The 22,875-nt window shown below is 37.2% G+C and overlaps 1 protein-coding gene and 1 non-coding gene across 7 annotated transcripts in view; both read left to right on the top strand.

Moving 5' to 3' along the window:
- The window catches only part of POC1B (POC1 centriolar protein B), a 146,771-nt gene that overhangs the window by 81,195 nt on the left and 42,701 nt on the right, over nt 1-22,875 (top strand). For 2 of the 6 annotated variants that reach the window (XM_059936648.1, XM_059936647.1), the window contains one exon: nt 20,812-21,030. The exons of 3 other annotated variants lie outside the window; for them this stretch is intronic. In XM_059936648.1, coding sequence (XP_059792631.1) covers nt 20,812-21,030 — 219 coding nt within the window. Of the gene's footprint in view, nt 1-20,811; nt 21,031-22,875 lie in introns of those variants that run through there. One more of the 6 variants, XR_009505426.1, reaches the window with a different exon arrangement.
- On the top strand, nt 1,823-1,924 carry LOC132373823 (U6 spliceosomal RNA). Its single transcript, XR_009505487.1, has one exon. It is a non-coding gene; the product is annotated as a U6 spliceosomal RNA (small nuclear RNA).

The raw sequence follows: 22,875 nt of genomic DNA, 5'->3' as shown, positions 1-22,875 counted from the left end.
ACAGTAATATTGTTATCATGGCCTTTTATTTATAATGAAGTATTTGTTACTGATTTTCTACTCATAAGCTCTTTGTCGTGAAGATTTTATGCCATAATTTTTCAACTATGTCCAGTTATATAATCTTTATCAAGGGGTTAAATATTTCAGATGAGATTCATAGATTTAAATGCTTGATGTTAGATTGGCTTCCTGTATTATTATTAGGAAATCATTTTTCACCCATTAAATGATGGGACCAGAATTTTTAAAAAGATGTTGGACCTTTGTCTACTAAGTGTTTTAAAAAAGTATTATGTACATTTCTCAGGCAGCTGCCTGAAAATGGAAACTTTTTTTCCTTTTTAACTATATCTGAAAATGTCTTAATATTTTGTTTTGGACTTGCTGAACAGTGATTTTCATTTTAAATGTATATTCAGCATATGCTTATCCATTTACTACTTTATTTAGTATGGCTTGTTCATTTATTTTTTGAACTTCCACCTGCCCTTAAGTAGCCTATTAACTAATTTGAGAAACCAGACATAGAAGAATTTTTTTTAGTTTGAATATAATGGATAGAAAAATATCTTTAATTCAACAAATTTTATTAATTACTTTATGTGTGCCTTACACATAGGAGGCACTCACCGTATTGTCAACTATCTGAAAGAAGGTGAGCTATGGCTTCTGCCTTCTAGAAAGGTGCAATTTAGATTTTAGTGGAGTTGGGGGGAGGACACAATATGATAATATTGATAATGATAGATAACTGATCACAAACTATAGATTAAACTCTTTACCTATATTCTCACAGCAGCCTTATAATGTAGCCCAGGGTTATTTTCTTCATTTTACAGGTGAGGAAACTAACTTAGAGAAGCCAAGTAATTTGTCCAAGGTCATACAGTCAGTACACAGAAGAGACAAGATTAAACCCAAGTCTGTGTGACTTGATGCCCCATTAATATAGCGCCATATTATATGATAGCATGGATAATTATACAGTATCACAAACAGCAGAAATGCAGGGAAAATTGATAATTACCTTTAAGAAACAAAATTGAATTTTTCTAGAGATTTAGAACAGGCAAATTGCATCTATTTGGGGAAGATGAGGAAAGGCTTCATTATTTTGCAAATGCAAATTAAAGTCAACTTACATAAAGTGCACTGTGTATACTGAGATCACATAGAAAGCTTTCACTCTCTGTCTTTTGAATGATATAATGAACAATAAATAGAAGAGTGGTTCTCAATACCCAGCTGTGAATATACATTACTGTTATAATCACAGTTATCATTAATCGTACTAGAATGTTCACATTATGCTAGATGGTGAATAGAACATAAATAAATATAATATTTGCCCTCTAAAAGATGTTCGGAAAAGCTTGCCAGTTTTCTGAATGTAGCTTTGTTAAATGATTGGATAAATTCCTGCCTTAAAATTGCCTCTTCATAGTATTAAAACACAGTAAAGAAGCTAGTCTTATTCAAGTGAGCAAAGCATGAGTTACTGTGTATGTGCAATTAAAAAAAAAAATTATCTCATGACTTTTAACACACAGCTCACTTCTCCTGAACTTGGCACTTGAAGAGTTTTGAGGAACAGAAAATAGGCCTGTAAAAAAGGTCAAAGAATGGCATTATTTATCTTAGAGAGTCAGCAAGCCCAGGAAATAATTTTTCAGAAATTTATTCTAAATAATCCTGACTCTGTGATAATTTTGTGTTTCATAAAAATAATGAGGATAGTTATTTGAGGACAACATTTGGCTTGTTGGTTTGGTTGGCTCTCCATGTACATTATAATGATACTAAAATGGTGGTGGTGTATTTGCTTTTGCAGCACGTATACTAAAATTGAAAAGATACAGAAAATATTAGAGTGGCCTCCACGAGAGGATAAGTTGAAATTTATTAAATGTTCCATGTGTTTTGGAATATTATGTTTGTAGTTAGGGAAGCTCAGTGTCATAAAGACATTAGTTCTACCTGAATAAATCTACAAATTCAAGGCAATTCCAATAAACATCCTATTAAGATTTTTCATGAAACCTAAAAAGTTGATTTTATGGCATACATGGAAGAGCAAAGGGCCCAAAACAGACAGGACAATTTTGAAGAAATTTGAAGGTTGGGGACTCGTTAAGGTCTAAGTGTGATATTGTTACACAGAGAGACAAAGAGTCCACAATGGGGAGCACATAAGCAGACCCACACAAGTGCAGATGGTTGGTCTATGAAAGGCCTGATTTTGTAGACCCATGAAGATGGGTTTGTCACTAAGTCAACTGTTCAATAAATGTTGCTGGGACAGCTAGCTATATGAAAAAAAAAATATTATGTTCTTACTTTTAACCACAAATGAAATCAATACCAGATGGGTTAAAGGCTTAAGTGTGAAACCCCATACTTCAAAACTTCTAAAAGAAAACAGAAGAATATATTTATGTATTCTGGGTAGGCAAGGATTGCTTAAGCAAAATATAAAATGTACAAATCATAAAAGAAAAAGTTTAATAAATTTGACTACATTTAAAACAAAAAACTTCTGTAAAAAATCCCATAAAATAAAAGTGAACACAATCCACAGAGTAGGGGATGTATTACACATATAAACAAAGTATTGGTATCCATAATATATAAGGAACTTTTTAAAATTTTTATTGAAGTATAGTTGAATTACAATGTTGTGTTAATTTCTGCCATATAGCAAAGTGATTCAGTTATATATATATATATATATGTATGCATATATATATATATATATATATATATATATATATATATATATATATACACACACACATACATTCTTTTTCATATTCTTTTCCATTATGGTTTATCACAGGACATTGAATATAGTTCTCTGTGCTCTACAGTAGGACCTTGTTGCTTATCCATTTTCTATATAAGTTTGCATCTGCTAATCCCAAACTCCCACTCCATCCCTCCCCCACCCCCCTCCCCCCTTGGCAACCACCAGTCTATTCTCTATATCCCTGATTCTGTTTCTGTTTCATAGATAGGTTCATTTGTGTCATATTTTAGATTCCACATATATGTGATATCATATGGTATTTCTCTTTCTGACTTACTTTACTTAGTATGATAATCTCTGGTTGCATCCATGTTGCCGCACACGGCATTCTTTTTTATGGATTAGTAGTATTCCATTGTATATATGTACCACATCTTATTTATCCATTCATCTGTCGAAGGACATATAGGTTGCTTCCGTGTCTTGGCTGTTGTGAATAGTGCTGTTTTGAGAACATAGGGATGTATGTGTCTTTTTGAATTATAGTTTTGTCTGGATATATGCCCAGGAGTGGGATTGCTGGATCATATGTAGTTCTATTCTTAGTTTTCTGAGGAAACTTCATACTGTTTTCTACAGTGGTTACACCAACTTACTTTCCCAGCAACAGTGTAACAGGGTTTCCTTTCCTCCACATCCTCTCCAGCATTTGTTATTTGTAGACTTTTAAATGATGGCCATTCTAATTGGCGTGAGGTGGTACCTCATTGTTGTTTTGATTTGCATTTCTCTCTATAGAAGGAACTCTTAAATATAAATTAGAAAAAAGAAGTAGACCAACTAAAAAGTGGACAGAGGACTTAAATAGGTAATTTGCAGAAGAATGATCAATATACACATAAAATATGCTCAAGTTACCAGTAATCAAGGAAACAAACAATGAAATTAAAACCACGGGATACCATTTCCTGCCCATAATTTTGTTAAAATTTAAAATGCCTGACAATCAAATATTTTTGACCTTGTAGAAAAAGGGGGGATTTTCTTCTGCTCATGGAAGAGTAAGTTGATTCTACCATTTGGGACAGTATCTGGTAAAACTATAACTCAACTATGACACGTTAGGGGAACTCACCTACCTGTGTACAGGAGACATTTATAAGAATGCTTACTGTGGGATTCAATGCTAATTAACAGTACAAAGGACACATAAATTGTGGAATACCCAATCAATGGAATACTATTTGGCAGGGAAAATAAGTGAAGTAGACTTACCTGCAACACCACAGACAAATCCAACAATGTTGGTTAACAGAAAATACTAAAGAGATCTAATACTATTTTATGTGAAGCTCAAATACACACAAAAGCAATACTGCTGTTTAGGGATGTCTACCTATGTGATAAAAGTAAAGGGACATAGATTGGGATGATAGACACAATATTCAAGATGGTGGTATCCTTTAAGAGGGAAAGGTAGGGAGATAGATCATAAAAGGGTATACTTTGTTTCTTAAGGTAGGGGAGAGGGTTGCTTTATTATTCTTATATCTCTTCACTGAATTAAAAAAATTTTTATTTTATTGTAGTTGATTTACAATGTGTTAATTTCTGCCATACAGCAAAGTGATTCAGTTATACATATATATACATTCTTTTTCATATTCTTTTCCATTATGGTTTATCACAGGGTATTGAATATAGTTCCCTGTGCTATACTATAGGACCTTGTGGTTTATCCATTCTACATATAATAGTTTATATCTGCTAATCCCAAATTCCCAGTCCATTCCTCCCCCACCCTCTTGGTAACCAAAAGTCTGTTCTCTATGTCTGTGAGTCTGTTTCTGTTTCATAGATAGGTTCATTTGTGTAATATTTTAGATTCCACATATAAATGATATGTGATATTTTTCTCTTTCTGACTTACTTCACTTAGTAGTTTTATTTTCAACGAATTTTTGAAAGCAAAATTGGAACTTAAAAAAATCAGTTATTATGAGATAAAAAGAGGGATTACAGATTCATTCAGAAATGTTAGTGTTGCAGTGAGGTTGCATTGCTTATTCATGCCTGTATTAATTTCACTTGATTGCTGTTCTGCATGCAAAGAAGGGGCAGCTTTCTGAAAGGTGAACAGATGGCTTTTTTGAGACATGATGTGGGTGAAACTAAACCAAATGTGGTTTTCCAAGTCAAACTTCAGTTTTTTCCAAGACGTAATCCTTACTTGAATGTAAAATATCTTTTAAAAAAGTACATCACTGTACAATATAAGTTATTACCTGCCTCAGAGTTTAGATTCACACATGCACACACCTTTTTTGAACACAGTAAGGTATCGCTATAAATAATGGTTGATTTCTGCCCTTGTCATTTCAGCAACTTGCATAAAATATTTTTGTTGATTCTATATGAAAGAGATAATAAGAATGAATCCCTTATTCTGTAGGCCTTTGGGGTATAACAGCAGGATTCACAAAAGGTGTAATGACTACTTGTTTTCTCTTTGTAATTTACAGAAAGTTTTATTGGTATTCTATTTGTCTAGAATACTGGGATTAGAATTTTTAGTTTTATATTAACTCAGAAGAGAGAGTACTAATTCTAGTTCACTGACTACCTGCTGTCTCCCTCCACCTCCCCCAGATAATTCTGGTAAGTACTTTATCATTAATTAAAATTTATCTGGCGCAGTGCACAGTTCTAGATTCAGCATAGGGCATTAGAAGACAAATATTCCTTTAAGGGATTCATAGGTTATGTTTGCCTAATCATGTAAATAGTGAAACATGAAAGGAAATTTTTGTACAGATTTTATTTGTCCTAGCTGTATCCTACCTATTCATGGCTTCAAAATTAATAAGCTTCTCTGGAGATGACAGTAAAGATCAAAGACAAAGATAGACAGATTTATGGCCTCGGCTGTCATTTTCAAGGGCACTGAATTAATCACTCAGATATTCTAGTTGATAGTTGCATTGGGGCGGGGGTGTTTTTCAAGTCTTCTGACAAACATGAAATTTCCAATTTGGTTTGAAGAAGAAAAATCAAAGCCCTCAGTAAAACCTTATTCCCAAAGCCTCTTTTTCTCTCTTTGAGAAAAAGATGTATGATTTTTCCCAAGGGATAAACAGAAGGCTTTCTCAGCTCAGCGACTTTAGTCTGGGAGACACAAATTTCACATGACATTCTCTGATTTTATCCTAGAAGTATTTTTAAATCAATCAGACTGAATCAGGTGGGTATGTTCCTACAGGGATATACAATACACTGCGCAGATATAACATAGAAGAGGTTTTCTTCTTCAGGATCAACAGCCTTTTCTTCTTAAGAGTTTTAGAAATTGGGAACGAATCCTGCCTGTGTTGTGGTCCTGTGACAGCCCCACATGGGTGACTCCATAGCTCTTTGTTCTGTTTTTCTGATTAATCCATCCGCTTCTTGGTTAACACTGGCTTTTGATCGCAAGGAAAGAACCAAAGACAGAGCAACACTCTGAGTCACTTCTGAAAGACAGCCATCCTCTCTTGGTCAGGATTCTCAGAGGAACTCAGTGACTGTCTAAATCCTTTGTGTTAATGGTAAACTCAGTGTAAAGCCTCCCACGCACTGGCCACCACTTCCTCTAGTCCTTCAGTTTTGATAATTCATCAACCCCAGAAGGACCTCCAATCCACTGAGCCTCTGCCTTTTCATTGCCCACCTTCTGTGTCTATGTGTCTCACCTTTATGGGCTTAGATTCTATAGTCCATCATCATAGCCATACCCTTGCCCCTTTCTCTCTCCATTGTACTCACCCCAAAAAACTTCAGCCTGGTTAAATCTATTTTTTTCTGCCGACTCTATACCTACACCCAAGCAACTGAATTCGACTAGACAGCCATGCTGAGTGATCTCCCTTTAAATTTATTTATACAAAGCTCCAGGGGCACTCAGTACTGCCTAGCAATCCATTTACCAAGTAGTTATCTCCTCACCATCCTGTGACATCAGTGCTCTCTTTCTGTTTGATCTTTTCCATCAGCCCATGTTTGTAATGTATTTCCCATCTTTTAAAAGGAAAACTTCATTTGACCCCTCATCCCTTTCCAAGTCCTGTCTCATTGCTCTGCTCTCCTTTATAGCAAAACTCCTCAAAAGAAAGGCATATATTCAGTCTTCATTTCTTCACTTTCTACTCTTCTGAATCCACTTCAGTTAAGCTTTTGTCCCCACCATTCCACTCATGTGAAGGTTCCAGTGATTCATCCAAATCAGCCTTTCTATAGGACTTGGTCTTAGGGATCACTCCCTTCCCCTTGAAACATTTTCCTTTCCTACCTTCTGGTCCAGTACTCCTCCTACCTCATGGGTCGCTAGTCACCTTTCCTGCTCCTTCTCTTCCTGCCTTCTAAAGTCTTTGCCACTGTTCTCTTGTTTGGCCCCTCCCTCTTGTTTGATCGTAGAGCCATGGCTGTAAGTAGTTATATGCCGAATACCCCAACTCCAAGGGAACAGGAGCTTCTGCAATTGGTACCCTTCCAGACCTTGCCTTATGTACCTCTTCACCTGGCTGTTCATTTGTCTCCTTTATAAAAACCGGTAAATATATGTATATATATTCTGATAACTCCCAAATTTATATCTTTAGTCCCAACCTCTTCGCAGAAATCTAGAATCATATATTTCCAATTGTATTCATGATTTTTCTCCTTGGAAGGCTCATAGGCATCTCAAACTTAACATGCCCCCAATTTATTCTCTACCCCAATTTAAAAATGCATCATCAGTGGAGCTAAATCATAATGTAACATGTTGCCCAGCTTTATTTTTCTTCATAACCATTGTTACTACCTGACATTACATCACATATCTTTATATTTATTCACTGGAATATAACCCTATGTCAACAGGGTCTCTTTTGTTTAACCATTTCTTGTATTAGGCAGAGTAATGGTCCATAAAGATGTCCAAGTCCTCATCCCCAGAATCTGTGAATATGTTTCTTTACATGGCAGAGGGGCTTTGCAAATGTGATTAAGTTAAGGATCTTGAGATGGGGAGATTATCCTAGATTATGGTCCAATACACTCACAATGGTCCTTACAGGGGAAGAAGGGAGGCATAGGAGTCAGAGAAGTGGAGATTGGAGTGATGCAGCCTAGAGCCACGAATGTAGGCAGCCTCAAGGAGCTGGAAAAGGCAAGGACAGATTCTCCCCTAGAGCCTCCAGAAGGAACACAGCTCTGCTGACACCTTGATTTTAGCCCCATAAGATCTATTTGGACCTTCAGAACTTCAAGATAGTAAGTAAATTTGTGTTGGTTTAAGCCACTAAACTTGTGGTAATTTGTTACAGCAGTGGTAGGAAACTAATATACTCCTATATCTCTGGCACCTAGAATTTTCCTGGCACGTAGGTGCTAAATAAAAACAATTTTGTTTGAATAAATGGTATATCTTCATTGTTTTATATCCCATATAAAGATTATTGGAGTTTCTAATCCCTATTCTAAATGTTATTGTTGAAGATAAATGATCCATTCTTTCTTTGAAAAGCAATATTTGCTTTTATTTTTGTCCAGGCAAAAGGTATTTTTTGTTATCCTAGTCTATTTCAGGCAGGCATTTTATAAGTATGTGTGTGTGTGTGTGTGTGTGTGTGTGTGTGTGTGTGTGTGTAGTGATTTAAAAAATCTCAGAATGTCAGGAATGGAACAGACTTTTAAAGGGCATTCAGTCTGAATTTCCTGATCTGATGTTTGTATACTTCTCACAATATCCCTGACAAGTGATCATCCCTAGTCTATTTTAGAACCTTCAGTGATGGGAAACTCACTTTAGCTAGAGGGATCAAGACCACTTTTGGATAGACTTTTCTGACTTTGGTCTGTTTTGTTCTCTACTTACAGAATTAAATCAAAACTAGAAATGTTAAGTATAAGCCCAAACTGACTTATTTTAACCAATTTATTAAATATATATCTGCAGTTCAGGTCACTGCTTATCTTTACAAGTGAAGTACCTCCTTTTGCATGTTCACACTTGTCAGAAGATCCTTATGCTATTTCACCAGAAACCATCAAATATACTTTTGGGGGATAAAAATCAAGAAGTGATTTGCAGTTAAGTGATAAAGGCTTCCATTGCTCCCTCATTGTGCCTTTGAGGAGGCATTTAAGATAGTAATTTTTAGTAGAGAATCGTACTGGCTTGACTTTGGGTTTATATCAATACTTCTCTCCAAATACTGTCAAATTATTAATACTTACATTTTGAGGATGGCTCAGCAGATGCAGGATGGTCAGTTGAATTCAGTTCAACAAATGTTGAGCCCTGTATGTGTCTCATGCACTGTGCTAGGCACCCGAGGAAGAAAGATGACCAAGTTATGGCTCCTACCCTCAAGAGAGTAACCCCCGTGACCTGGTAGGGAATATAGACATGAAAGCACAAATATAATGAGAAGTGATGAATGCTCTACTAGGCATGAACAAAGACTTATGAGAGTGTATGGTGTTAGAGAATGTTCTAATTTCACTCCTTTACATGTAGCTGTCCAGTTTTCTCAGCACCACTTATTGAAGAGACTGTCTTTTCTTCATTGTATATTCTTGCCTCCTTTGTTGTAGGTTAATTGACCATAAGTGCGTGGGTTTATTTCTGGGCTTTCTATGCTGTTCCATTGATTTATATTTCTGTTTTTGTGCCAGTACCACAGTGTTTTGATGACTGTAGCTTTGTGTATAGACTGAAGTCAGGGAGCATGATTCCTCCAGCTCTGTTTTTCTTTCTCAAGATTGTTTTGTCTATTCTGGGTCTTTTGTGTTCCACACAAATTTAAAAATTATTTGTTCTAGTTCTGTGAATAATGCCATTGGTAATTTGATAGGGATGGCACTGACTCTATAGATTACCTCGGGTAGTACATTTTCACAATATTGATTCTTCCAGTCCAAGAACACGGTATATCTTTCCATCTGTTTGTGTCATCTTTGATTTCTTTCATCAGCATCTTATAGTTTTCAGAGTACAGGTCTTTTGCCTCCTTGAGAGTGAAGTGGTGCCAGTGATTAGTTTTGACTTGCCAGCCCAGACAGTGAGTGGGGGTAAGTAGGAAGGGTAGTAGAAGGGGGAGAGAAGAGGAGAGGAAGAAAGAGAATAAATATAATGCATGAACTTCCATATGTAGTTGGGCACCACAGTATCTTGAATGTTTCATTGTTAATGATATAAATAGTAGTAGTTTAAATGTGTAGACCTTGATTACATTGTTGAATGGTTAATTTCCCAATAAAAATTTACTTGCAAATGCCACAATTTTCACTTTCTGTTGATGCTTTAAAAGAATTCATTCTCTAATGTGACAAATGAAACTTTATGCATTAAAATTAATCATGGCATTTAAACAACCTGTTAAGAGTCGTTTGTCCCCAGAATGTGACAGGTTTTATATATAGCTCTCGGGACTATCAAAGTAGTTTGCATCAGTCGACTCTGTATTTTTTACTCTATTGTATATGTTCAGAGGGAAAGTGGAGCCTTTTAACCTGTAGAGATAAGGATTTCTTAGCCACACACCTTCATTCTGTGCACTTGGTGAGGCTGTCTTTCCCATCTTTGAGATGGCAACCATGAGTTTATCCAAGGAGAACTTAAGCGTGGTAATGGCCCTGCCATCCGTTTGAAGGAATTGGCTCCCTGGAGAACTGTAAGCCCCGTGAAGGAAGGTACCGTATCTGATTTGTTCTTTGCTGTAGCTTTAATGCCTACGTATAGGAGGCCTTCGTTTGCTGAATCAATCAATGAATGTTATTGTTACCCTGCTGTACTTCAAGTGTCTGCAGAAAAGTAAGAGGTAAGGGAACATGTGTGATTTCTTCCTTTTATGGACTTCCAAAGCATTTGTTCTCTTCTTACAGTCATTTGCTTGTGTTTCTCGTTTATTCACTGCTGGTATGTGCCAGGCACCGCAGGGGATCCCGGCCTTGCTCTGTCTTAATTCTCTCCCCATAATAGAGACTCCTCCTTGATTGCCCGTGTCACATTGTACTCACATTTAACATTGGTAAATGCTTAGTATGTCAGTGTTCAGTAAGCATTCACACAAAAAATGAATATTAGCAACTCTGAAGTAGGAGAGGACCTCAATATATTGGGAGCAAGCAGGTACTGCAGCCTCATTTGCTAGACTTTTAATAACCCAGAATCTTAAACATATTTTTTTCCCTTTTCATTTTTTTTTTTTTTTAATTTTATGAATGAGAGCGTTGAAACTTCCCCAAGCTGTGCATCTTGCTCTTTTCCTGTACAAACAGGAAGCAAAGGCAGGCTTGGTCGGTGGGAAAGAATCTGCTAATATCTAGGTCCAAATAGCTTTGAGAGACCAGAGAACAGATCTGTCAGTTGGCTAATGCGGGATGGAGATCTCGTACTTTTTTTCTCTCTCTGCCCATACCCTTTTCCCTGTTCTATTCATCTTTATGTGTCATATGATAGTATTTTTTTTTTTTTTTGATCCCAAACAAGAAAACTATTGTTAAGGTTATGGGGATCTTTTCCTGCCTAGACTGTCTATGGCCTTAAATCTTTCCTTGCCCATTTCCTATTGCCCTTTCTTCACTAACCACCCTGACTGCAATCCCCCAGGGTTCGATGACCAATGTGTTAATTAGATTAGAGGCCTTTTCCCATGAAGGGCTGGAGCTGCTACTACAATAAGATTAGTTATATTTGCGACCATGTGTGTACATACTTAGGTATGTTGTGATCCGTGTAAAAAAGACTGTCCTGGTCATAGAGAGTTTGGTTTCCATCTGTGAGAAGGGTGATAAACTCTGCATGTGAGTGGTTAACATATTCAAAAATATTTACGTTTCTGCTAAATCCAGTGGGTACAGTGGTCAGAAGAGTAGGCATAGCACAGTCTAGTGAGGGAGACAGACAACAGAGAAGGAAAAGACAACTCTCATCAGTTATGGAAGAAGACATCAGGATGCCATGGCAGCCAGTAGACAGACCACCTTCATTAGGGTGGTCAGGGACTACTTTTCTGAAGATGTGACAATTAAGCTGAAATTTGGAGATCAAAAAAGATTCAGTCATGCTAGGAGGGCAGAGAAGGCACAGCAGAAGCAATGCTACAAAAAAAAAAAAAAAAAAAAGTCTGTCTTTTGAGCGGGAATTATTTATTTTAGGGTGAGGATGGCTGTGCACGGCCGTCCATACGATGTCCCCAGTCAATGAGGCGGCTGCCTAGGATCAGGAACGCAGACTGTGACTGTGAGACAGGACTTCTCGGTGACCTCTTCACATATTCCACACTCATGTTTACACTGCTTTCATTTCATTCAGTGTTTGCCACCGGCCAATAGCTGGGGACCCAGGTAGATAAGTGCTGTAGGTTGTTTTCTAAGTTCCCTTAAGCTCAGGACATGAATAAGTAGGTCATAGGTGCTCCTGGGCCCAGCTAATGAGTGGCATTAAAAATCCTTTATGTGAACTTGTTCTATGATCTATGATTGCTCGGAGTTTTGCTTCTGAACATTTCAAGGACAGTTTCAGATTTTCTTCATCACACAGAGTTAAGTAATTCAAAGCTTTAGTAATAGGATTCTTTGGGGGGTGTGGATTTTAATGAGTGCTTTCTGCCCAAAAAAGTCATTTTCATTCAGGTATTTTAGGTTCAGACCCTAATATTGTCAGGTATATCACAAAGGTGGAAAACTGGGGGTACAGAGCATAACTGCTCAGAGACCAGGATGGTTTTGGAGATAAACATAGGCTGGTATGCAACCAAAGTAGAAAAGATAAAGTACCAAATGACTGAAGGTACCAGAACATAAGCTTCAGGAGAGCAGAGTCTTGGGTCCTGCCACCCACTGCTGGGTTCTCACCATTGAGAACTGCGCCTCACACAGAGCGAGGCTCCAGAAGTGTTTGTTAAGTGAACAAACGAAAAGAACCTGAGCAGATCCACTCAGCTGGGTAGGAGTACTAAGATGTGTTTTATGCATATTTTAAAATAAGCTTGAACTGGGGGTGGTGGATTTTGAGTTTGTTTTTATTATTTTCAACAAATGATGAATTAGTAAGATTATGACAGAGGGAAATTTGAAAGTTTTCATCTTCCTAAAAATGGTTGGGAAGATCATGGAGAACAGTGGCTTTGATCCCAAGGTCACAATACCCAGAGTGCTTTGGCATCTCTTAGATTTATGATTGGTTATGTTTCATACACCTTTCCTACCTGTGTGAGCTTGGGCAAGTTATTTAGTCTCTCTGTATCTCTGTTTCCTAGTTTGAAAAATGAGAATAGTAGTAGAACAGAACATACCTGATAGGGTTATTGTGAAGATTAAACCAGTTAACATGCGTAAAGCACCTGAAACAATGCCAAGTACACAGTAAGCTCTGTCCATGCTGGTTGTCACCACCATCGTCATCATTAGAAGTACACTTGCCATGTTTGAGGTACCTTCTGTCTGGAACTCTCATATGCCAGTGATAACCAGGAATGAAAAATTGATTAAAATTTTTAAAAATTCTGTGATTTCTGTGATGCATCTATTTGGATTCTTTGTTTTTAAAATAGCTTTAATGAGATAATTCACATACTAGAAAACTCGCCATTTTAAAGTGTACAATTTAATGATTTTTAGAATATTCACAAAGTTGTGCAACCATCACTGCTGTCTAATTTTAGAATATTTAATCACTCCAAAAATAATTTTAGAGTATTTTCATCACCTACATACCCATTATCAACCTCTGCCCATTCTTCCCTCCTCCCAGCCCCTGGCAACCACTAATCTCAGTCTGTCTTCCTGTATTTGTCTATTCTGACGATTTCATACATATGGAATCACATAATATGTGGCCTTTGTATATGGCTTCTTTAACTCAGCCTACTGTTTCCAAGGTTCATCGTGTTGTAGCATGTATCAGTACTTCATTCTTTTTTTGTGGGTAACTAATATCCATTGTAAGAATAATACCACATTTTGTTTTTCCATTAATTATCACAACATTCTGATGCATATAGGTTGTTTCCATTTTATTGGCTATTCTAAATAATGCTGCTGTGTATTCATGTACAAGTTTTATGTGGATATATGTAAAGGAGGTCATTTCTCCTGGGTATATACCAAGGAGTGGAATCACTGGGTCATAGTAATTCAATGTTTAATGTTTTGAGGAATTTTTCCAAACTGTTTTCCAAAGTGACTGCATCATTTTACAATCCCACCAGCAATGTATGAGGATTCGAGTTTCTCTACATCTTAACCAACACTTGTTATATTCTTTTTTATTTTAGTCATCCTAATGGGTATGAATTGGTATCTCATTGTGGTTTTGATTTGCATTTCCCTGATAACTAATGATATTGAGCGTCTTTTTATGTGCTTATTGGCCGTTTGTGTATCTTCTTTAGAGAAATGTCTGTTCAAATCCTTTGACCATTTTTAATTGGGTTGTCTTTTTATTGTTGAGTTGTTAAGAGTTCTTTATATGTTCTCATACAAGTCTCTTATCAAATACATGATTTGCAAATATTTTCCCCAATTCTGCGTGATTTGTTCCCACTTTCTTGTTACCTACTTTTAAAAAATGTTTACTTATCTATTTGGCTGCGCCGGGTCTTAGTTGAGACATGCGAGATCTTCTTTGCTGCGTGTAGGATCTTCGTTGTGGCATGCAAACTCTTAGTTACGGCACATGGTATATAGCCGCCTGACCAGGGATCGAACCCGGGCCCCCTGCATTGGGAGCATGGAGTCTTAGCCACTGGACCACTGGGAAGTCCCTCTTGTTGTCTTTTGAAGCACAAAAGTTTTATGTTTTGATAAAGTCCAATTTGTTATTTATTTTGTCATTTGTAGTTTGGTATTGTATCTAAGAAGCTTCAGTCTAATCCAAGGCGAGGAAAATTTACTCCTATGTTGTCTTCTAAGATTTGTATTGTTTTAGCTCCTATAGTTAACTTTATGATCCATTTTGAGTTAATCCTGTATATGGTGTGAGGTAGGGGCCCAAATCCATTCTTTTGCATTTAAATACAGTTTTCCCAGCACAGTTTCTTGAAAAAGACTATTATTTTCCATTAAATTATCTTGGGAACCTTGTCAAAAATCAATTGACCATATATGGAAAGGTCTATCTATTCCATTGATCTATATGTCTGTCCTTATGCCAGTCCCATGCTGTCTTGATTACTGTAGTTTTGTAGTGAATTTTGAAACTGGGAAATGTGAGTCTTGAACTGTGTCCTTCAATATTATTTTGGCTATTCTGGGTTCCTTGCATTTCTATATGCCTTTTAAGACCAGCATGTCAATTTCTTTTAAACAGGCAGCTGGGATTTTGATGGGGATTGTATTGAACCTGTATATATCAATTTGGGGAATATTGCCATCTTAACAATATTAAGTCTTCTGTTCCATGAACATGGGGTATGGAATGTCTTTTCATTTATTTAGGTCTTTACTTTCTTTCATTGATGGTTTATTTGTAGTGTTTGGTATATAAGCCTTGCACTGTTTTTGTTAAATTTATTCCTAAACATTTTATTCTTTTTGATGCTCATGTAGACTGAGTTGTTTTCTTAATTTTATTTTTAGATTTTTATTGCTATATGTTTGGAGGGCTTATTTGTTTTATTGTGGTAAAATATACATATCATAAAATTGACCATTTTAACCATTTTTAAGTGTACACTTCCCTGGCATTAAGTATTCACAATGTTGTGTACCCATCACCACTATTTTGAGATCTTTGTCATCATTTCAAACAGAAACTCTGTCCTCATTAAGCAATGGGTACATAAACTGCATGTTTCTTCTCCCCTCCAGCTCATGGTAAACTATACTCTCTCTGAATTTGCCTATTCCAGGTACCTCATATTAGTGGAATCATATGGTATTTTGTGTCTTGTTTTCACTTAGGATGTTTTCAAGGTTCATCCATGTTGTAGCATGTAGTAGAATTCTATTTATTTTTATGGTTAAATAATATTCAATTGTATGTGTGTACCACATTTTGTTTATACATTTACCTGTTGATTGGTGCTGCGTTGTTTTTATCTTTTGACTATTGTGAATAATGCCACTATGAATAATGGTGTACAAGTATCTGTTCAAGTCCTTGCTTTCAGTTCTTGTGGATATATACTCAGGAGTGGAATTGCTAGATTGTATGCTAATTCTGTGTTGAAACCTTTGAGGAATAGCCAAACTGTTTTCCACATCAGCTGACCATTTTATACTCCCACAGCAATGCAGGAGGGTTCCAATTTCTCCACCAATGCTTATTATTTTCATTTTTAAAAGTAATATTTTTTATTTTATATTGGGGTATAATTGATTTACAATGTTTAGTTTCAGGTGTACAGCAAAGTGATTCAGCTGTACATATATATATATCCATTCTTTTTCAGATTCTTTTCCCATATACGTTTTTACAGAATATTGAGTAGAATTCCCTATGCTATAAGTTGGTCCTTGTTGATTACCTATTTTATATATAGTAGTGTGTAGATGTTAATCCAAAACTCCTAATTTATCCCTCCCCCCGACCTTTCCCCTTTGGTAACCATAAGTTTGTCTTCAAGGTCTGTGAGTCTGTTTCTCTTTTGTAAATAAGCTCATTTGTATCATCCTTTTAGATTCCACGTATAAGTGATATCATATATTTATCTTTCTCTGTCTGACTTACTTCACTTAGTATGATAATCTTTAGGTACATCCATGTTGCTGCAAATAGCATTATTTCATTCTTTTACATCTGAGTAATATCTCATTGTATATATGTACCACATCTTCTTTATCCATTCATCTATCAGTGAACATTTAGGTTGCTTCCGTGTCCTGGCTATTGTAAATAGTGCTGCAATGAACAATGGGGTGCATGTATCTTTTCGAATTATGGTTTTCTCCAGATATATGCCCAGGAGTGGGATTGCTGGATCATATGGCAGTTCTGTTTTTAGTTCTTTAAGGAACCTCTATACTGTTCAATGTTTTAGAATAGTTTCAGAAAGACAGGTGTTAACTCTTCTCTAAATGTTTGATAGAATTCACCTGTGAAGCCATCTGGTTCTGGACTTTTGTTTGTTGGAAGATTTTTAATCACAGTTTCAATTTCAGTACTTGTGATTGGTCTGTTTATATTTTCTATTTCTTTCTGGTTCAGTCTTAGAATATTATACATAAGAATTTTTCCATTTCTTCTAGGTTGCCCATTTTATTGGCATAGAGTTGCTTGTAGTAGTCTCTTATGATCCGTTGTATTTCTGTGGTGTCTGTTTTAACTTCTTTTTCATTTCGAATTTTATTGATTTGAGCCCTCTTTTTTTTCTTTGAGTCTGGCTAAAGGTTTATCAATTTTATTTATCTTTTCAAAGAACCAGATTTTAGTTTCATTGATCTTTTCTATTGTTTTCTTTGTCTCTATTTTTTATGTCTCCTCTGAACTTTATGATTTCTTTCCTTGTACTAACTTTGGGTTTTGTCTGTTGTTCTTTCTCTAGTTGTTTTAGGTGTAAGGTTAGGTTTATTTGAGATTTTTCTTGTTTCCTGAGGTAAGATTGTATCACTGTAAATTTCTCTCTTAGAACTGCTTTTGCTGCATCCCATAGGTTTCGGAACATCGTGCTTTCGTTTTCATTTATTGATTTCCTCAGTGATCCATTGGTTGTTTAGTAGCATATTGTTTAGCCTCCATGCGTTTGTGTTTTTTACAGTTTTTTTCCTTGTAGTTGATTTCTAATCTCATAGCGTTGTGGTCAAAAAAGATCCTTGATATGACTTCCATTTTCTTAAATATACCAAGGTTTGCTTTGTGGCCCAGCATGTACTCTATCCTGGAGAATGTTCCATGTGCACTTGAGAAGAATGTCTATTCTACTGCTTTTGAATGGAATGCACTATAAATATCAAGTCTATCTGGTCTAATGTGTCATTTAAGGCCTGTGTTTCCTTACTGATTTTCTGTCTGGATGATCTGTCCATTGATGTAAGTGGGGTGTTAAAGACCCCCCCCCCCATTACTGTGTTACTGTCAGTTTCTCTTTTTATGGCTGTTAGTGTTTGCCTTATATATTGAGATGCTCCTATGTTGGGTGCATATATATTTCAATTGTTATACCTTCTTCTCAGATTGATCCCTTGATCATCATGTAGTGCCCTTGTCTCTTGTAACAGTCTTTATTTTAAAGTCTATTTCTTCTGATATGAGTATTGCTATTCCAGCTTTCTTTTGATTTCCATTTGCATGGAATACCTTTTTCCATTCCCTCACTTTCAGTCTGTATGTGTCCCTAGATCTGAAATGGGTCTCTTGTAGACAGCAATATATATGGGTCTTGTTTTTGTATCTATTCAGCCAGTCTATGTCTTTTGGTTTGAGCATTAAATTCGTTTGTTTAAGGTAATTATCTATATGTATGTTCTTATTGCCATTTTGTTAATTGTTTTGGATTTGTTTTTCTAGGTCTTTTTTCTTCCCTTCCTCTTTTGTTCTCTTCTCTTGTGATTTGATGACTAACTTTAGTGTTGTGTTGGGATTGCTTTTTCTTTTGTGTGTGTGTTTATCTATTGTAGATTTTCAGTTTGCAGTTACCGTGAGGTTTTGATATAGCCATACACACACACACACACACACACACACGAGATTGTTTCAAGTTGCTGGTCTCTTAATTTCAAATGCATTACCAATATATCCTGCATTTGTACTCTCCTCATGATTGCTGGTTTTGATATCATATTTATATGTGGATGACTTCTTACCTTTACGTTTGCCTTTATCAGTGAGCTTTCCCAATCGTAATTTTCTCATTTCTAGTTGCGGCCTTTTCTTTTCTGCCTAGAGAAGTTCCTTTAGCATCTGTCATAAAGCTGGTTTGGTGGTGCTGAATTCTCTTAGCTTTTGCTTGTCTGTAAAGCTTTTGATTTCTCCCTCGAATCTGAATGAGAGCCTTGCTGGGTAGAGTATTCCTGGTTGTAGGTTTTTCCCTTTCATCACTTTAAATATATCATGCCACTCCCTTCTGGCCTGCAGAGTTTCTGCTGAAAAATCAGCTGATAACCTTATGGGGATTCCCTTGTATGTTACATGTTGCTTTTCCCTTGTTGCTTTTAGTATTTTCTCCTTGCATTTAATTTTTGTCAATTGGATTAACGTGTGTCTTGTTGTGTTCCTCCTTGGGTTTATCCTGTACGGGACTCTCTGTGCTTCCTGGACTTGGGTGACTGTTTCCTTTCCCATGTTAGGTAAGTTTTTGGCTATTATCTCTTCAAATATTTTCTCAGGCCCTTTCTCTCTCTCTTCTCCTTCTGGGACCCCTATAATGTGAATGTTGGTGTGTTTAATGTTGTTCCAGAGGTCTCTGAGAGTGTCCTTATTTCTATTCATTTTTTCTTTAATATGTTCCATGACAGTGATCTCCACCAATCTGTCTTCCAGCTCACTTGTTCTTCTGCCTCATTTATTCTGCTAATTGATTCCTTCTAGAGTATTTTTCATTTCAGTTATTGTATTGTTCACCTCTGTTCATTTGATTTTTAAATCTTCTAGTTCTTTTTCAAACAAACATTTCTTGTATCTTCTCGGTCTGTGCCTCCTTTCTTTTTCTGAGATCTTGGATCGTCTTTACTATCATTACTCTTAATTCTTTTTCAGGCAGATTGTCTATCTCCACTTCACTTAGTCGTTCCTCTGGGGTTTTACCTTGTTCCTTTGTCTGGAACATATTTCCCTGCCATTTCGTTTTGTCTAACTTCCTGTGTTTGCAGTCTCCGTTTCTGAGGCTGCAGGTTTGTAGTTCCTCTAGCTTCTGGTGTCTGCACCCTGGTGGGTGAGTTTGGTCCAGGGGTTTGTGCAGGCTTCCTGGTGGGAGGGACTGGTGCCTGCCCACTGATGGGTGGAGCTGGGTCTTTTCCCTCTTGTGGGCAAGGCCATGTCAAGGGGTGTGTTTAGAGATGGCTGTGGGCTCAGGATGACTTTAGGCAGCCTGTCTGCTGATGGGCGGTGTTGTGTTCCCACCCTGTTGGTTGTTTGGCCTGCAGCATCCCAGCACTGGAGCCTGCAGGTTGTTGGGTGGGGCCAGGTCTCAGTACCAAAATGGCGACCTCCAGGAGCGCTCACGCTGATGAATATTCCCCGGGGCCTCCACCACCATCGTCCTTGTCCCCACAGTGAGCCACAGTCAACCCCCACCTCCCCAGGAGACCCTCCAAGACCCACAGGTAGGTCTGGCCCAGGCTCCTGTGGAGTCACTGCTTTGCCCTGAATCTCAGTGCACATGAAACCTTGTGTGGGCCCTCCAGGAGTGGAGTCTCCGTTTCCCCCAGTCCTGTGGAGCTCCTGCACTCAAGCCCCACTGGCCATCAAAGCCAAATGCTCTGGGGGCTCCTCTTCCTCCTGATGCCAGTCCCCCCTGGCTGGGGGGGGGGGGCCTGACATGGGGCTCAGAACTCTCCGTCCTGTGGGAAAACCTCTGTGATATAATTATTTTCCAGTTTGTGGGTCACCCACCTGGTGGTTATGGGATTTGATTATACTGTGAATGCGCCCCTCCTACTGTCTTGTGTGGCTTCTTCTTTGTCTTTGGATGTAGAGTATCTTTTTGGTAGGTTCTCTTTTTTTTTTCGATTGTTGTTCAGCAGTTAGTTAGCTGTGTGATTTTGGTGTTTTCATGAGGGGAGGTAAGCTCAAGTCCTTCTACTCTGCCATCTTGTCTCCTCCCCAAAGAAATCAAATAATAGTCATCTTAATGGATGTGACTTTTTAAAAATCAAGAATTAGCATGTAACCACCTTTTTAATGGTAGAACACCTGATCTTTCAGACAGATACATACAAAGTATATTTTATTGAAAAAAAAAAAATCAAGGAAAATTATGAATTTCATCCATCCTTTTGTAGCCTTTTTTTCCTTATAATTGTAATTTCCATAATCTGCTGTAGTTGAAGATGAACAATTAAATGAAAGCTGGGCTTTTAAAAGAGGAATGTTGAAAACTTTTATATCAGTTTAAAGTTTGGAAAATATAACTCTTCCTATCTTTTCTATGGTGTCAAAGACAACAGAAACCACTGTTCGAACTCTACCAGACAAGGGTGAAGAGATCTGCGGATATTTCTTGAACCCTTCTTTAATATCATCAGAATGTTCACCTACAACCTTGAAAAAGAAAACAGAAGAAATGAGCTACCTCCCTTCTGAGAGTCAACGAAACATACCGCTCGCTGTGACCGATGCGTTAGAGCATATTATGGAACAGCTCAATGTTTTGACACAGGTGGGTTGGCGCGCTTTTCACTTGGGGGTAAGACGTACAAAATCCTAGTTACAGAAGGTTGCAGAACTAGCAGAGCAGGGAGAAAATGTTCTTTCTTAGCAAGGCAAGCTCAAAGGTGGTAGTTAATATAGCAGCGCCTGCTGTGCTGAGCTGCTCTAAACCTTATAGAGGCGAAGTCAGAGCCCATGCACACATATACACGTATGCATGTGTGCACACACACACTGTACTCTATCTGGCATCTGAGGACCACAAGCGAATGGGGGAGACCATGTACTTCATGCTACAAATGTATTATTTGATTTTGGACAGTAATGTTTGTTTTGCCCTAAGAATTTTTGATGCCATGTATTCAGATTTGGACATTATCAAAGAAATATTCAGGGCAATAAGAAAGATGTATTGGGATTAATCATTTCAGTTAGTTAGAATGAAATATTGGCAGTGCTTTAGTTTTTCACTCTGAGGAAGTTCTCTCTGTCCACTGTATAACTTCCCTCATTCCAAAGCTCCTTTTGTTGATGCTCTGTTCTTCTGGAGGTGAGGTTTCCACATTCCCCTTTTAGAATATTACCCAGTCCTTTGATGTCAATATACTTCTGCAAGAAGGGATACCATGGATCTTAATATATCAAAGGTCTTCCAACTCTTGGTCAGGAAATAGAGATGTCATTTAATGGAAGTGGTGTATTAAGATGGATACATCAGAGGTTGCCCTTCCAGCTCTGCTCAGTGTTTCCTTTGAAGAATTCTTATTGTTCCTCTTTGATAAACAGAATGAGGATATTAATATTTGTTAGAGCAGACACCGTCCTAAATTATACAGAAAGAGGCTATAATGTGAACTAGAGAAGACGTCAATTACTTTTGCAGAATAAATATTTCAAGTTGAAATTGCTCATGCATAGAAATCATCTAATTCTTATTCTCAACCCTGGCTGTACATTATAATCGTCAGGGCAGTTAAGAATCATCCAGATGTCCAGTTCTCGTCTCCAGAGAATTCAAGGCCCTGGCATCGGACTTTTAAGGTTCCATTTTGGGTTAAGAGCCAGTAATTAAAATTTTTACCCTTTAGATAACATCTCAGGGCCTTGGAGTTAAGGGATGTGGATGTGGGTCATGACATTGTGGGAATGAGCCTTGTGAGACCTTGGAGTCATAAGATCTGTACAATGAAAATCATAGGAAAATCATCAATTTTTGCTTTGCAGTATTGTGCTAGAGGTGACTTCGTGTTTATCAGACTTTCCTTTCCTTTAAAAGGCAGTTGTTCTCTCAGCTTCATGCCAGCTTTAGTTTTGGTTGGCCTGTTTCCCAGGGTCCTGGCTTCCTCACCTGCACTGTCACATTGGGTGGCAGGTACTCTTTAGGGTCTTTCCATCTTCTACTCTGTCAGCTTCGTGACTCATTTTGCCTTCTTTTTTCCTGATTCAAGGTTAAATGGATCACTTTAAACTTTACTGAAAGTCTGTAATTTTTTACTTTTAATTTTGAAGGACTTTCCTTCAAATATGAAAAGTTAAAAGCAGGCACAGCACACTTGCAAAATGGGAACAGTGTGAATCTGTGGGCAAATAACAAGTAAAATAAACACATTCAGATTCACTTTAATTACAGATGACTGAACATCTCCTAACCCAGTGGCAGTGCTTATAATTCAGTACAGATTGTAGTATCACTTTCTCATTATAACTTTTAAGATGGTTGGTAGGTAAGTGGAGTTAACCAGTGTTAAAGGTGTTGATAATACACATATCAAAAGCTTTTGCATCTTACATTGTGATAATGTATGTAAAGTATCAGGCAAAATGCTTGGCACATAGTAGGCACTCAAGAAATAGT

The sequence above is a fragment of the Balaenoptera ricei genome, chromosome 10, assembly GCF_028023285.1.
Source record: "Balaenoptera ricei isolate mBalRic1 chromosome 10, mBalRic1.hap2, whole genome shotgun sequence".
Classification (NCBI taxonomy): domain Eukaryota; kingdom Metazoa; phylum Chordata; class Mammalia; order Artiodactyla; family Balaenopteridae; genus Balaenoptera; species Balaenoptera ricei.
This window is presented reverse-complemented; position numbering and strand designations above follow the sequence as displayed.